Here is a 17,078-nt window from a genome sequence, read left to right as displayed (position 1 = left end):
ATAAAGATTATCTGTACAACAACATGCTGTGATTCCACAACACAATTTCATGGATTTAACACTAGAAAAGAAGATTACATGAATGAATGAATGAATGAATGAATGAATGAATGAATGAATGAATGAATGAATGAATGAATGAACATTTTTTTAAAGGAAAAATAACTTACAAGAAGGATGTCTGGACTGGTACTTCCTAACTTCCCCTCCCATGTCAAAGTCCCCAATGGAGAACGACATGGTGTACTCAAGGGAGAGCACATTGGGGATTTGTCTTTATTTTGTAGTTTTAATCCAACCTTGTGACGGTTCAATGTCTTCAGCAGCTCAGCTGTTTCTTCTGAGCTCATGTTGTCAAAATAGATTGTCGCACCAACAATCTGGTCACCTATTAAACAAAGGTGGGTTTGTTTTTGACAGAACCTGTTTTGTATAATTTTACTACAAAAACAAAAGAAGAGATTTAAAGAAAAACAAAAGCAAAACTACCTTCATATACTTTCCCAGATCGTGCTGCTGGTGACTCTCCTTTCACTTCTTTCACAAAAATCTCTCCTTCACGTGTCTGTTCAATCGTCAGGCCAGTTTTATCTGGACCCTCCCAGTCTGGAAACAGCACTTCCCTAGTTTCCTCTTCATCAGCCATCTATAAATATGGACACACATATGAGCTGGCACATTCGCATGTGTCTTTTACCTTTTGCGAAACTATCAGTTACCTTGTTTTGTTCCGTGTGCTTTCAAGCCCTGGTGGGAAAGAACGTCACCCACTGGCTTTCCTGCAAAAGAAAATATTATTAAAGCATTTCGAATGCACTCACATGAAAATATTTGTGTTTCTCAATTCATTATAGTCAATATGCCTGAATATGAAGTGGTAGGTCAACACCAACTCAATCCTGAGAAAGGCCAAACAGAGTATGTACTTCCTGAGGCTGCTAAAGAAGCATGGCCTGCCTCAGGAGGTGCTATGACATTTCTACACGGCTGTCATCGAATCCATCCTGTGTTCTTCATCACCGTTTGGTTCGGGGACACCACAAATATGGACAAAATCCGACTTCAACTGACAGTTAGGACGGCGGAAATAAATCATTGACACCGCCTTACCCACTCTCGAGGACTTGCACACTGCAAGAATCGAAACAAGGGCGCGGAAAATCCTACTGGACCCTCCGCACCCTGCCCACCACCTTTTCCAGCTACTCCCCCCAGGCAGGCACTACCGATCCATGCACACCAAATACGGCAGACATTTAAACAGCTTCTTCCCCCAAGCCATTAACTCTTGAAACAGTAACCCAAATACAACTGTATAGTGCCTCAAATTTTCTTATGATGATACAAGTGCAGCGTGTTCTACTGGAGACAAATTCCTTGTATGTTCTAACACACTTGGCAAGAAAGATGATTCTGATGATTCTGATCATATGAACTGCATTAACAATTTATTCACACTAGAGGGCGGTAAAGTCATTTCCTAACATAGAAGCTTTTTGTTTCTGAATCACATTAATACCTGGTTTGCAAAAAGCAGCCAAATGTGACACCTTGAGCCTATTTGCAAGATGACAGTTGAAAAACGTCTAGAAGGCACATATACTGTGCTATTATACCTGATCTTCTGCCACACATATGAATCTGACTACATACTGTATTCTGTGGAAGACCTTACATAAATTCAAAACAATTCTCATACGCGAAGTCAAAAATCGTCTATTGATACCTGTCAAGTGTGGTCATTCGCCTTGCATTACTGTGCACGGTGCTAAAATAATTAGGCTTTTTAATCAAAGCATGAATTACAGTAAACAAATTGGGATTTAACAAGTTCCCTTGTTTATCAAAGCTTATAAATTTTCAGATGTATGCAGAAGATCGCATCCATTAACACACAGGCTCAGTTGGCTGAATGAAGTGAACATTACTGAAAGGCCAGGAAATAACTTAAAATGTGTTAAAATATGGATGCTCTTGATGTCAGGCGCAACACATTTAACGTTATCTTGAATTATAACATACAGTATGCTGAATGGACACGAGATCTGGACCACGCATGGTAATTTATGAGCCGAGCTTGCTCATTATGACATTGAAGATTTAAACAAAATAATGTAACTCCAGAGATAATATTCAATTAACAGCCTTAGAATATGTATGAGGTTTATTCGTATTTCAAAAGGTATTTCCCCAAATTTAAGATCCTATTTCCAGTGCCCTCCTGTAGAATAAACTGACAAGTTGCACATCGAGCACATTTGACAATAAAGTTGACTTGAACTTAATAGAGCAACATGTAACAATACTGCATGCATCCTCACGGGAGGTATAAACAACTTTGCCAAAGCATGACATATCATCAGAGCAAATTCAACATTTTATAGACAGTGATCATTTTCATTGTGTGTGTGTGTATATATATATATATATATATACACACACACAGTAAAGTCTCGTTATATCGATATCGGATATATCGATAGTCCCGGTTATATCGATACTATTTCTATGCACGCACGGAGAAAATTACATGCAAACAGGGTCGGGTATATCGATAGTCCCGGTTATATCGATATTTTTTCGGACTCCCTTGAATATCGATATAACGAGACTTTACTGTATATATCACCACTCAATTCCGGGCCGCCCTCTATTACATTAGTTGTACAGAAGTATTTCTAGTCAGATGGTGGACATGAATATTTGAAACATTTCTTTCAAAAAGACATCAACTGCTGCTTTAAAATGACAATTACACATACAGGAATTCTAACTAGAAAGTAAAGATTTTTTCAGCTCCATCAGCCAACTAATAAACTTGGAACTATGACGGGCTAATGCAGTGGTCACCAAACTACGGCCCACGGGCCGTATCCGGCCCAGTCAGCACATTTGGCCCGGCCCCCTGAACAATTGCTCATTTTTATTTGTGGAGTTAGCACAAACTTTGAGATATGCGAGGAGCTGGCAGCCCTACAAAGTCTAAAAGGGACTACAACGACAGAGGATATTTTTGACAAAGTGTACCAAACCATGGAGAAGTTGGACCTGAGTTACAGAACTGTGATGTTCTGAAAGACGCATTTAAGCCCAACAGTCTCACTGACTTCTAAGCTGCACTCCCAAATGACACATATCCAAACATCAAAAAACACGCAATGAAAATGTCCACAATTTTTGACAGCACGTATATCTGCGAGAAAACCTTTTCTGGCATGAAACTGCTGAAAACTTCGATGAGATCAAGATTGACAGATGAACATTTGCATCAGTGCTTGAGACTGGCTGTAACTAGAATGGAACCTGATATTCAACTTCTCACCAACCAGATGCAGGCCCACAGTTCACACTGATGAACATACATAGGTAAACTCACTTTCCTGACTTGAATGAGTCATTCTGCGCACGAACAAATATAATCATAATAAAATCTACTGGGATAAAATCCATCTTTACGGCCTTACTGGTAGTGAAATGTATTGTGCTGTGTAGGTGCTGTATCACTTAGTTCACTTTCTCAACCTGCTTCCTTTGTGGTTTTCACAGGGAAGTTAATGAGAGAGAGGGAGCTGCAAACAGCGGTGTCTACAAGCCTACTGGAACCTACAAAAGGATTATAAGGAAGGAACACAAGAACTTTAAGAGACTGCTCATATCTGTCAGAGAGATTCTGCTCTGACAACTGAGCTGAACTTTTATCTGTTAAGATTGTGCATGGCACAACAGAAAGTTAATGTTCCATTGCTTTTTTTCTATGAAGAACCCAGAGAGAGTTATTTAGTTATTATTTATTTCCTGTTTTCTTTCTGTGAAGAACTCAGAGAGGGTTATTTAGTTATTATTTATTTCATTAATAATGTTATTATTTGTTTCCTGACTTTTTTTCTGTAAAGAACCTGGAAAGGGTTATTTGGTTATGTGTGGCATTCTGGAAAACAATAAATCTTTTAAGCTCCCCTACGATCGTCACACTTTTTCTGTTACAAACTGACACCAGCCCCCCATCAGAGAAGGGAAAAGTTATGTGGCCCTCACAGGAAAAAGTTTGGGCACCCCTGGGCTAATGTCTCACAATATCAGCACAGTCGACGCTAATTGTTGTTATGATATTAAAATAAAGCTCAGGCAAACCCTCTTCTTTGGCTAACCAACCAGTGCACTCTTCTTCAATACTTCTAAAAATAACTCCATAAACTATTATATTGATGTATTCTCTCCTAATCAGTGAATGTGTCACACTCTTTCAAAGATATTAAGCAACAAAGAACAGTGCAATCTGGGGCAAATGTGAAACAAACAACACGGCAAACATCTATCTGCCTCTTCCAGTCTGTGAGTCTGAATTTAAACTGAAAAAAGACAACATGAATAATTCGGCAGAGCAAAATTGTTAATGTATATGTTGTAGAATTAAGGGAATATCGTTGATTAGACTTAAGATCAGTTACCATTCCAGCATTGCTAGCTGGACACTGCCAATGTGAGTTCAGCATGTTAATAAACACAACTGTTTTAAGATTGATCCCGTGTGACTCAAGGCATCTGAAGAAAGCATGCAAAGCGTTGAGAAAATCGTGGTCTCCAAAATACATTTTCACAGTCTCTCATGTCTGAATACTAAGAGCAAGGGTCAATGTGGCAGCAAACGCAGGGTGAAAGGATCATACCAAAGATTAGGCCAATGACTTGCAGGCATCTGCAACTTGATCCTCTGTCATCGTTGTTGCTCAGTTAGTGTCTCATGTTGCCTCGACTGAACCTTAGAATATGAATCTATTCCGACCTTAGGCATAACGTCTCATGTTATTTGACAGACACTATGATTACATTCCTTTAGAACATCATTTAAGGGCCTAATTGCATCATATTAGCCTCATTCCGACAGCTGCATCTAATCCCATGCTGTCTGTGTTTGGAAGAATAAAATATTTTTCATGAGATGTTGCCAAACCTAAACCTCATCCTGATCACTATAAGAACTCATTACACACGAAGCAAAAAATAGCACGTGTCACTAACCTTGTCATGTTTAGCTTCCACATTACTGACATTGCATCATGACTACTTTTCTGTCATTAATTGAACGACATGCAGAGACCACTAAAAAGCTTCAGAAGCTCTTCATCTGCTGGTCGCTGCCATGTGTTGCACTCCATTATGCCTCAACTGCAATCACAACCTCAATCAATTATGAGAATCCCGAGACGAGAGCATACCTGTCAACTTGCGAGACACTGTGACTTTACTAACGGCTCAATGTTTCCTTACTTCCTGAGAAGAAGAAAAAAACACGCGCGCGTAATATTTCATTGCGCAATTATATTAACAAAATTTCACATGCAAACATTAATACTTTGAACAAGGTAGAACATATTTCGAGCAATAATCAAGTTCCGGGATGTTCTTTGTGGTGAAGCATTGTGGCTTTTTTGCTGTGGAATTTGTCCACAGCAAAAAAAAATGGTTTCTTACGATGTATACGGTTTATAAAACAATGAATGCTACGGCGAATAAAACACGGTAAAATGATAGATTTTATCGATTTCAAAATAAAATTCACTTGACAGGAAATGTCTTCTCGGAACTTTATTTCTTCTCGAGACTTCGCACGGACTTTTTTTCTAGATGGTCGATTTCGCTTTTTCTACGAGTAGCGATATTTGTTATAATTAACATTACTGCTAATATTTAATGAAGAAAACGGAATCGAAAATATCTCATAATTATATTTAACAATTTTGCGTTTCCCGTACAAATGTTCTTGTTTGCCGTCCACATAAAAAAAATGTGCAAAAATCGTACAGAATACGGCAAAATACGGCCGGTTGACAGGTATGCTAGACTTAGCAGCTGGAGTGTTGGGAGATGCACAGCAAGCGTCAAACGCAAAATGAACACACTTTTAATGTTTGTGTCGTCATGACCGATGTGTTTTTTTTCATTGGGTTTTGATATATTTTTTCGCAAATGTTTACCTTGGGTCCAGACGATGCCTATTGTCGTGCGGCTTGTGAGGGAAATTGTTGATCCGTATTTGTTTACATTCTTCCCTTTAACAATTAAATGTAATTCTACGTCTTTAAGTGAAATATTTGGGTTGGAATGATGTCACACAGTTGCTATATTTCTAGGAAGGGAGGTAGGGAGGAGCCAGGGCTCACGGCAGCGGAGCCCTGAAAACAAACGAGTGAGAAAGGAGAGGGCTGTAAATTATGCAGAAAAGATAAAAAGGAGGAGAGATAGCTCAGGAATTGTCGGAGGAATGTCACCTTATGAGATAACCGGAGAGGGAGTGAAAGAAAACAAGAGAACAGTAACGCAAATATAACACATGGTTATCACAAAACTGAGCCTTTGTGGGAGGTGGCCCTCAAGGGTAGAATTTCACCTAAAGTATGACATGTCCTGTGCCTCTGCAAATAATTTGCATGCACACGCTTGCACGGCCTCTTTATATGTGAGATATGGCTGTGGTCAGATTGAACCAATCACATTCCAGCATGTAACGTTGCTCTGACGGATCGCAAATAAATTCCAACTGTTCTACGGAACGTTGTGGGACTTTTTTTGAGGGGTGGGGGGTTGCTTTATTGTAGAAGCCAGGGTTTTATGCTAACAGAGACTGGTACTTGGAACTGTTGTTCATGGTTCTTGATGAGGGTTTGTGGCGTCACCGGTCAGTTCAAGCTAAAGAGCAACAGCCTTAAAACATAATATTTCCACCACCAAGCTACACACTACGTATAGTGTTTTTTTGTTTTTTTTTGGGGGGGGGGGGGTGGCGGTGATCAGCACAATTGCATTTACACCAAACATAGCCTTTTGAATTGTGGCCAACACGTTTTATAACCACAACCAAGCCTCAACAGAAGAAAATTTGGCCCACTTGCATCTGATTTACTCCAATTGCATCTTCAGTTTTCGTCAAGATGTAGTGAAATTAGAAAATGTCCTTGTTAGCACAAACCCTTGAAGCCTCTATTAAAAAATTATAACAATTCCTCACAGTTTTAAGAGGGTGTGCACACTTACTTAGTTTGATTGATTTTACTGCCACTCACGTCTTGTTTTTTATAGCTTCAGGGTCACTGTAAGGGTGGAGCTGAGGATTTCCCATGTTTTTGGGTGACAAAACCTAGTATTTTAGCTAGTGCGTGAAGACTATACCCACTGTCATAGGGCTTCTTGTAATCAGCCATGATCATGCAAAGTAATTCCATGCAGACCTCCTCTAGAGTCAGCCTTTGTTCATCATAAGACAGGCACGCAGTCGCACACCATGACAGTTATTATCTGTTCTTTCTCTTTCTACGTCAGAGTCCCATTCTTTGTGTGCACAAACAGGTTTCCTGTAGAACTCTTTCAAGGAGATGGAAGTTAAAGCAGAGAAAAGATGAAACACTCCACCATCGTATGCACTGTGGTTTGCGTTTAGAGCAATGCAGAATAGGACAGTGAGCCAGGCAAAGGCCTTCATTTACTGGGTTGTGACCAAAGAACATATGGATGTGTCTCTCTCTCTGTTTCTCTCTCTGCTCTGCTCTTGGCCTGTAGAGACAGAATAGTGGTTTGTACACGCCTTTTTTCCGCTCACAGGGAATAAATCATCCTATGCTGTTGACTTAAAACAGGCAACCCTGGTGGGCTCTTATATACTTGTTTCATAAAAGGCGGAAAGGGCGATCGAGGAGCCCAACGGGTGGTAGCTGGCCAGGCGAGGGGTGAAAAAAAGAGGGAAAGAGGGTGCAGAAGTATCAAGTTTCTCTTCGAGTGAGAACGGCAGAAGCCCAATCTGAAGTTAAAGGAGGCTTTACAACAAACATTCCAGCAGTTGTTGCTCTGTCTGCATAATGGAGGGCTGTTCTGAGGTCACATTGACAAGATGGCCTTGGAGTGCAGAAGTGGGAGGATGGGATCAGAAGCCTCGTTTTCCTTCCTCAACCAGTAACACGTGTGGATGGAGGATTGGTATTTGACATGAAGTCAAGGACAATTACCTTGGATAGCTCAAGCGAGGCCACAGGCTTCAGTAAGATGCGTTGCTTTTTGGATTCTTGACTTCTGGTGACAGAAAAGCGGAGATGATGAGAATGTATTTCACATGATAGGACCACATTGAATTTTCATTGCAATGGACACACTTCACTCTTCAGGTCAACTGCTTGGATGGCTGTTACAAAAAAAACAGTCAAACAATGACGATTAGATTCGACGTTCTACTTCAAAAGTGAAAGGCTAACTGTGCATGACATATCGGCAACTTTTTATCATATTGTTCACATTTGATTTCATCATATATAAATACTTGCGCAGCTCGATATTTATCTCCATTTTTAAAGTCTCAGTTTTCTTGCGACGTTAATACGTTTTCTTGCTGTGACTTGCCCGAGCTCTTACATGACGAGCGCAGATTGTTGCCTCAGCCCACTGGCACATTTGGAAACAAAGCCGTCTCTTTGTTGGAGCAAAGTACAAGGAGAACCAGACTCAATGTGTATAAAGGCAGGCATGTGCCAGTGGGAACATACCCCTCGAAATAATATTTCTGCGGCTACTTCTGCAGCGGCATCATTAATCTTTCCTTTCCTCATTATCAATAGTCAGTTAACGAGAAGAAAAACATTGGTGAAATTCATAACACCTTTATTTCCCTCATTTTTTCGTCGTACATTTTTGAATTGACTCTCCTGTCAAATAGAAGTCACGTTGCTGAAATAAATGCCACCCAACAGCAGTTTGTTTGCATAAGGAGAGCTGAAGTACAGCAGCTGTGCACACTTTGCATCCCACACCCTTGTTGCAGTATCAAAATCGTCAGGGGGCTACTGGAGCAGCAATTCAACCAAATCATCCAACCAAACTATTGGCCTAATTTACAGAAAACAAAATTAGATGGGTGTGGGATCTGTATGAGGTTTCAACTCGCTTTGGGGGAGATTTTTGCTTGAGTTGATTCCAACAATATCACTCCTCCGGACTTGATACCTAAGAGGAGATCAGACGGCTACGGGCGGACCCCGAGAGTGGGCTAGCAAATAAAAAGGCACTTCCAAAAGAAAACACAGTGGCTGAAGTCCAGAAGTCACATTGCTTCACCTCTGCTATGCTTGCAGAGGGAGAAGCTCAGAGCATGGCCCCACCCAGGCCTCCACTCGCACGCATTCCTTGATCGAGCCATCGGGCCAGCTGGAAGTGAGCCCAGCCTCTCCCCACACTGACTAACTCCACAGAAATGTTCTCTTTCTGCCTCACTCGGACTCCATTCTGTACCGCCAGGTCTGCAAGCACCCGACAACAGTGTCCAAACTCACCTCCTTCAGTGAGTCCACAACACCCCCAGGTTCTGCTTCAATAAACAAGAACGGATTTTTCGAAAATCACAATGAAATTGTTGCCACAGTGGCTCAGGCGAGAAAAAAAAATGCACCTTGCTTAGTCACCCAACCCCTATGGGTCAAAGAAATCTCAGATTAAAATCAGACCAGGTCGATTTGATCGCCCAAAACAATCATTTTGATGAACACAAAACAGCACCCGTGTGACTGTGGTAACGGCTTAAGTGTAAGTGAGGAAGCCACTTTGTGGGGTTTGGCAAAGTCTGAAAATGAAGGCCGAAAAGAAGAAAAGGAAGAAAGGAGGTAGCAAATTATTGTCAAACAGAATGGACTCCCTGTTCTCACATTGGGCAACTAAGTAAGGAGAGAAGGCCTCGGTTCCGTCTCCTTTCAAACATGCAGCTAGGCGATGCATGTGTGAGCGCATATAGAAGGAATGCATGTCAAGATAAGTGCTCCACAGTCAACACGCAGGACTGCCTCCGTAAAACAAACCGCAAGTCCTGAATGAGAACAAAGGCTGCCCACTGATGCCAGCTTGCCCGTTTGCTAAAACCATTTTGAATTTGGGAGGTGTCGGAAAATGAAAAAAAAAAAAAACAATTGGAGATACACACAAGGAACTCCAACAGACAAAATGTAAGCTAAAGTTATGTGCAGGGCACATTGACATTGCATTACTGGATATGCGAGGTGGGAGTACCTCTGATTGAATTTCCTCTCCTGAGGTTAATGTTTGAGAGCGAATGTTTCCTCCAAAACAACAAGGATTTGTCAAGTCCTGTTGCTTTTATTGGATAGTTTCCATTCTTCCCATTTGTGTAATATGGATGAAAGATAAGCTCAAGTAACTGTTTTGCTCAATAATAAAGCAGAAAGAAATGGAACTCAGAATCAAGAGAGACGCATTTTCTTTAACTCTGTTGACGTTACGAGTGAAACAGTGCCACAACAAAAATAAGATGGCAATGTGAGGCTTTTGCACATGATCCCTAGCGGTATTTCACACTTCATAATTAAGTTGGGATTTGTTTCTGTCCATCACAGCTGTCCATTGGAGCAAGAGCAAGTGTGAGTCCATTCATAGCGCTGGAGAACAGAAGGTGAAGAGGAGGGCAGAATTGCAAGCATAGTTTCACAACACATATTTATAGGTTTTAGACTTCCTTGCATGAAGAGCACCTGGCAAACTACACCTGGAAAAGGTCACAGAAAAGAAAAGCCGATTGGAATTCATTTCAGATTGCATGGGGTGATAGGAGAAAAAATGTGTCATTTGGTGAGCATTATCGTTTTATGTTTTATAGAAGCCGATCACTCAATGGCGTCCGACATTGAGTGAAATTTCTGAAAGTAGTTTTTTGGATGATGCTCGAAACAAACAGGTCAAGACAAACCGAACGCACAGTGCAAGCGTGTCATCCCTCATTAGGGACAATTCGGCTTGCAAGCTTTTGGATGCTAATAATTTTTGTTTGGTGGCAAATATATGACCAAATCACTCCATTCACTTTGTCTGTACGGCATGGCAGAAAAATGCACAGCGTGGACACTCTGAGACATTCCAAACCCAAGTACTGGATGGACAAAAAGGGAGTGGCTGCAGGGTGGACTGTCTCGAGAGGCTTTTAAAAACTTCACACACTAGGGTTACATGTTTATATGCTGCTAGAGAATGTGTAAACTCCCCTTACAAAGACACTTTTCTATCTGCAAATCTGCATTGTTTGATTTCCTCGCTTTGCAAGGGGGTTTCTTTCCACACATCTCGGATGTCTCCCAGTGAGATTGAGGCCTAGGAATGGATGTCAAAGTGCAGGGTTAAAGAAAAGCAAAAACATACAGCAAGCCATGGCACAATAGTTGCCGTCTTCGTCGAGTTTAGCTGCCATATCGATCCAAGCACATTGTGGTCGCCTCTTCATGTTGGTTCACCCTCCTCCTATCAACAATCTAACAGAGCCAACAGAGGAAAAGGAAGAGGAAGTTTGCTCGAGGCAACTTTCTTTCCGTTCCGCCTGGCTCATACTGCTTCTTTTGGGCAGTATTGCTATGCAATTAAGAAACTAATACGGAGACGTTGGTGTGACTAAAGGGTGCCCAGAATGCCTTCCTCTCTTGGATAGTTACATCTGCCCGAAGGGATGATAGTCATGTCGGTAATGAGCAAGAAGATGTCAAACCTTTGAAAAAGTTCATTTCTGATGCAGATTTAGTGGTGAGCCCTTTTATTAACAATATTTCATTTTAGTCTTTCCTCAGCGATCCAGGAATTCATCTTCGAAAAAATAATTCTATATTAATACATAAATAGGGTGGCATGGAGATCAACTGATGAGGACGTCGACTTCACAGTGCAGAAGTCCAGAGTTCGAATCCGGGCTGCCTGCACAGGTTTTCTCCGGGTACTCGGGTTTCCTCCCACATTCCAAGAACATACAGGTCAAGTCGATGGAACACTCTATAGCAGGGGTGTCAAATGTACAGCCCGCGGGCCGGAATCAGCCCCCTTGGGAGGTTTAATCAGGCCTGCAGGATTTTAAGTGGAAAAAATCCACAAACGACATGGAATTCATAGTATAATGAGGTGCAATTCAAGGATTGTCCACTAAGGGGCAGCGTGGCGCTGTTTCGATTAATGTAGTAAGAAAACAGCTGTGTTTTTTTTTTTCATCCGCTGTCATTTTTTTCAACCGAGGTTTCAACACGAAAGTGGCAAGTGGCGACCGCTGTCTGGCTAGTGACAACCGCTGTCTGGCTAGTGACAACCCCTGTCTGAGAGATGTGTGCGTGACCAGACCTGATGCGGACGTGAACCGGTACAAAGACAAGATTGCAGGATTACTGTGGGAGTTTGAGAAAGTTTTTCAGGTATTTGGTGAACTTGAGACATAATTTTCAGTTTTTCACTCACATTTCACAGTTAAAGCCTCTAATCTACAGGTCGATCGAAATCCAGCTAGAAATAATTGATTTGCAATATGATGCAGATTTGGAGCGCAAATTTGCTTCCGTAGGTCTGGACAAATTTTAGCAGTATCTACTACAAAGGGTACCCCAAATTAAGAGCCCTTACTGCTAAAGTTTTGTGCATGTTGGAACAACCTACATTTGTGAACAAATCACTCAATAATGAACATCAATAAAACAAAAATGTGTTTGAAGCTAGCAAACAAGCACTTAAATGACATTGTGAAAGTGTCAGCTAAAGTCAGGACATGACACCTGGTATTGATGCACTTGTACAGGCCAAAAGATGACAAATATCAGGAACAAAAACAATGCTTTAAAAATTTCTTTCTTTATAAATATCATTTCATCTTAAAGTCCATAATTATATTTTTAGATACCAATTCATTGTTAACGTTTTTGTGCCGTTGTATAATCATCGGGATCAGTTGCAATGCATATGTGTGAATGATAAAAGTAAATTGCACATTTGTTCATGAAACGAAATGTTGTGTAAATGGAATGCTCATTAAATGTCCCCGTTTTCCTAATGTTCTTGTGCTTCTTTACACCAAAAGTAATAAAATACATGATATTTTGCTTATTTATAGCATCCGGCCCACTTGACATCTACCGAGGCCATATGTGGCCCACCATGTGAAATGAGTTTGACACCCCTGCTCGTTAGTAAATTGTCCCTAACTGTGAATTGTAAGGGCATTGGAAAATGGAAGTGTGTGTGTGTGTGTGTGTGATCTGGTGCTTACTGTATTTTGAGAATCAGTTAAGCCTTGGCAAAAAATAAAAAGATAAATTAAAAAACCATCACAAGACCTGATGCAAAAGAGTGTGTGTTCCATGATAATATCTTCAACGACTGCACATGACACCATAAAATGGTTTCTGTGTCAATTCATTGCTAAGTAACACAAGCATTTAAACAAATGGCATTTGCCTGCAGCACGAACGAGTCCCTGTTCACTGCAACGTCTTCCACAACCAGTTCTGAGAGTTTCAACGCCTCCGATCGGTGTTGTTTATGTATTCATTTTTGTGTCGTGCAGGTACATGCACAGCACAAGTCTTCACTCACAGTAACGTGTCAAACAATATTTAGCACCACATTATCACAGAGTAAAACACGAATTATGACATTCCAACAGTGCAATTGCCAAAGTACGCTACATGAGACCCTTTGCCTGCTTCTGGATCATTTGGATCTGTGAGTGGCCTACGTCACAGTCGATCACCTTGACAGGAGTAATTTGAGAAATGCCAGACGTCGACAACCCCTCAGCAGACAACATGGAGAGTAGAGTATGCCGAGAAGAGCAACAGTTCACTCAATGTTTTTTTTTTTTTGGGTGTGGCGGGAGAGTGATGTGGGGACTAAGCAACTGCAACTGTTGACGTGTGACGCTGCGAGAATTCTGCTTGAATTAAACAAGAGAGCGTTGACTTCTTGCAATTGGTGCCCACATTAACCACGTTCTACTCGCTGTGGGTGAATTTGATGCAGATGATAAAGAATCTCTTTAGAAGCAAAGTTGAAAAAATGTCAGCTTTTGCAAAACTTCAAGATGTGGAAAATACATTTTGGACACAAATGTACAGCGTCTATGTTCCTCCGCCGTCCCTTAAACCTGGTTTCAATTAGCTTGTCTTTCCAAACCACTGCATTCCATTACTCCCCCCTCTCACCCCTGCTCCGCCTCTCTCAGCCACCGCCCCTCCTCGCTGACTTCCCCCTTCGTACCCGTCCGTTTCCCCGTCTTCTACAGACTTGTGCCACAGTCCAAGAACAAACGTAATAACTCCGGCGAGGAAATTGAGAAAGAGGGAAAAAATTGGGACACAAAATACTTTCAAAATGTATCTATTGAGATCCAAAATGTGGTTTTGGTTAAACTTTCTACTGTCTGACACTCATTATCCGGGGAGTTTTGCAAACCCTATTAAGAGCCATAAAATCATACCAAGCGAAGACTTTTTACATAAATGTTTAAGCATTGAGATTTCAGCGGCAGAAAGGGTGTGCCTCCACCAGAAGAACACGGGGAGAGAGAAAAAGGGAAGGGGTGGAAGGAGGCGAAGGAGTGGAATCCACACCCATAGTGGTTGGTGGCTACAGACGCGCATGGCTGCGTAACTACTTCTTAACCGTCCACGTCTCTTGCATGCCTTCCCTTGGGAAACCCGTCGCAAGGGGTGAAAGACAACAGGAAAACATCAAGTGATAAGCTCTACACAGGCAATTTGACTCTTATCTTGGCAGCCATTTCTCTATTCAACCTTTATCAAGTGTGAGGAGTACTTGAAACGTACATGTAGAGGGTCACGTGTTGCGTCTGGACAGAATTAGAATGTGTCTGAGTGTTTGGTAAAGCGAATCCCAAATGTAAATGCAACGCAGGAATTATCCGTGACTTGACTTGCATAAAGCGCCTTTGACTCACAAGCTGTTGCGCAGTTAAAGGAAAAATGAAGCGCACAACTCCAGTCCTGTGCTTTCTTCACGCGAAGCCTGTAGGTACACACCCACTTTTTGAACTTGCTCCATTTTAACTACAAAAAAAAAATAATCAACACATTATAAGACCCCCGTCCTCATCCCCAAGAGAAGAAAAAGACTTTGCGAACGTCAGAACACGTCACTTGTGACAGACACTCAACGAAAATGCCATCTGAATTATTACAGCAATGACAGACTGCCAAATTCTGTCGTTTTATCTCCTGTGATAATCACTTTAAGTACAGGTCGAAGGACAAAAAGAATAAGAAGTATGTACAGTGTTTAAAGAAGTATCTATACCTGTGCGCACACGTTGCGCCCGAGAAGCCTCACACAAGCTTGAGCATCCTTGAAAACGTCGTCGTCTTCCCCTTCTCCCCAGCCCAAGAAGAGCGCTTCTCAACTTTGATGAGATTCTATGACTTCTCCAACTTTTCGATCAAGCAAAATTTCCAGGGCGTTTTCTTTCCCCCCACCCTCCTCCGCCGCTCTCGCTCGCTCCCTCCTCTCTCTGCCGAGTGGATTTTAACTTTTTTTCCCTGTGTCACTGCTCTTCTGGGCTGAGCAGAGTGCTCGGATAGGGTGCTGGGTTGAACTCCTGGGTTACAGAGGGGAGGGAACCAATCTGAGGGAGTGGTCCTCCGCGGCTATGGGACAAACTACTGTCCCACAAAGTGGGTGGGGGGTGGGAGTTATGAAGACAACCAGCCTAAAAAAGTTCTAATAGTATATATATATATATATATATATATATATATATATATATATATATATATATATATATATATATATATATATATATATATATATATATATATATATATATATATATATATGCTGCCCTATATGGTATATGTGAAAGTGGACCAAAGTATTATATGCACAGAGTATATATACAGTAAAGTCTCGTTATATCGATATCGGATATATCGATAGTCCCGGTTATATCGATATTTTTTCGGACTCCCTTGAATATCGATATAACGAGACTTTACTGTATATACATATATATATACACACACACACACACACACTTGTCTTCGTAACTCCCACCCCCCACGCAAGGGGTGAAAGACAACAGGAAAACATCAAGTGATAGCTCTACACAGGCAATTTGAACCTGCAACTTTGGGTGTTTTGATGCAAGCCCAGACACATCCAGACTCGATATCCACAGGGCCCCACATAACCTCTGATTGAGAGGTATAAAGACGCATGGCAAATATTACGCGAACATGACAAATCTTGAGAAAAAAAGGCTGTAATTTCTAAGAAATCTATATTTTTGAGGGATATCGGCACCCCTGCAAAGTTGCAGATTTATTCATGGTGAATCACATGTACCAATCCCAGTATGCCCAATATGTCGCGACAGGTTTGCAGACGTTTGCCTCATTCAAAACTTCTTCTGCACCATGGGACCCAAGCGTCCAGCGTCAAAGAGACAAGACTTTGGAGGAAAAAAAGAATTATCTCAACATACAGCTATACATTCAGCGAAATGGTGATATTAATAATGTTTCATTAAATATGTATTCATCTATTTACTTATTATACAAATCAGTCAAATCAGGCAGTGGCCTCAAAGGTGGTTTTCTTCAGTAAAAGACAAGCACAGAAGAAAATGGCTGGACGGAAAGAAATATTTTTTAGTTGCATTCAGTAACTCAGATTGTTGGCTGACGTAGATGACCTCTTTTTAGATAAAACAGCTTTGGCTTCCTTGCATGGATTTCAACACAGTTATGGACGGGGCATTGCTATAGGAGTTACAATCTGTTGAATAATACAATCAATTAAATTAAACATGTGGCACTATGAGTTCAAAGAAGATTATTTGAGAAAACTTCCATAAGATGGCAAAATAAAATGATTCATGCTGTGATAGTATCACATTGACAATATAATTAAAAAGACTTTTTAAAGATGTAAGTGCATTGGCTTAAAATTGTTTGTATTTACTTCCGGTTCGTATGTTTTTAAAATGCTAAACCATTATGCTTTACTCCTAGAATTTTTTTCAGTCACATGTTCGCTATTTCTCATGACATTTACCTATCTGTCAAATAAAGCAATTTCAGTCATGATAAGACGCACAGAACTGTACTTTCTCCATTGTCAGCTTTTTTTTTAAATATATAATGTGGTTACATGAAACAGGAGCCAATTTTAATGAGACAAATCAAAAGCCACTGATTGTAACATGGATGGTCCCTCACATGTTTCCTATTTTCATGGATGATGCAAGACAGCGACTTTTTGGATGAGGCCCCGTGTCACAC

At 41.0% G+C, this 17,078-nt stretch overlaps 1 protein-coding gene across 1 annotated transcript in view; it reads right to left on the bottom strand.

Moving 5' to 3' along the window:
* Positions 1 to 15,239, bottom strand: part of ahnak (AHNAK nucleoprotein) — a 35,758-nt gene extending 20,519 nt beyond the window's left edge. Inside the window, exons 1-5 of the mRNA XM_088988466.1 lie at positions 15,097 to 15,239; positions 7,998 to 8,061; positions 720 to 779; positions 490 to 646; positions 171 to 388 (exon numbers count right to left, since the gene is read on the bottom strand). Of these exons, the coding sequence (XP_088844592.1) occupies positions 171 to 388; positions 490 to 646 (375 nt within the window). The 5' untranslated portion in view covers positions 720 to 779; positions 7,998 to 8,061; positions 15,097 to 15,239. The remainder of the gene's footprint in view (positions 1 to 170; positions 389 to 489; positions 647 to 719; positions 780 to 7,997; positions 8,062 to 15,096) is intronic.
* Between the last annotated feature and the right edge of the window lie 1,839 nt (positions 15,240 to 17,078).

This window comes from Hippocampus bargibanti, linkage group LG02 (genome assembly GCF_051943395.1).
Source record: "Hippocampus bargibanti isolate YZ-2025 linkage group LG02, ASM5194339v1, whole genome shotgun sequence".
In the NCBI taxonomy this organism is placed as follows: domain Eukaryota; kingdom Metazoa; phylum Chordata; class Actinopteri; order Syngnathiformes; family Syngnathidae; genus Hippocampus; species Hippocampus bargibanti.
Note: the sequence above shows the minus strand (reverse complement) of the source record. Positions and strands in the feature narration are given on the sequence as shown.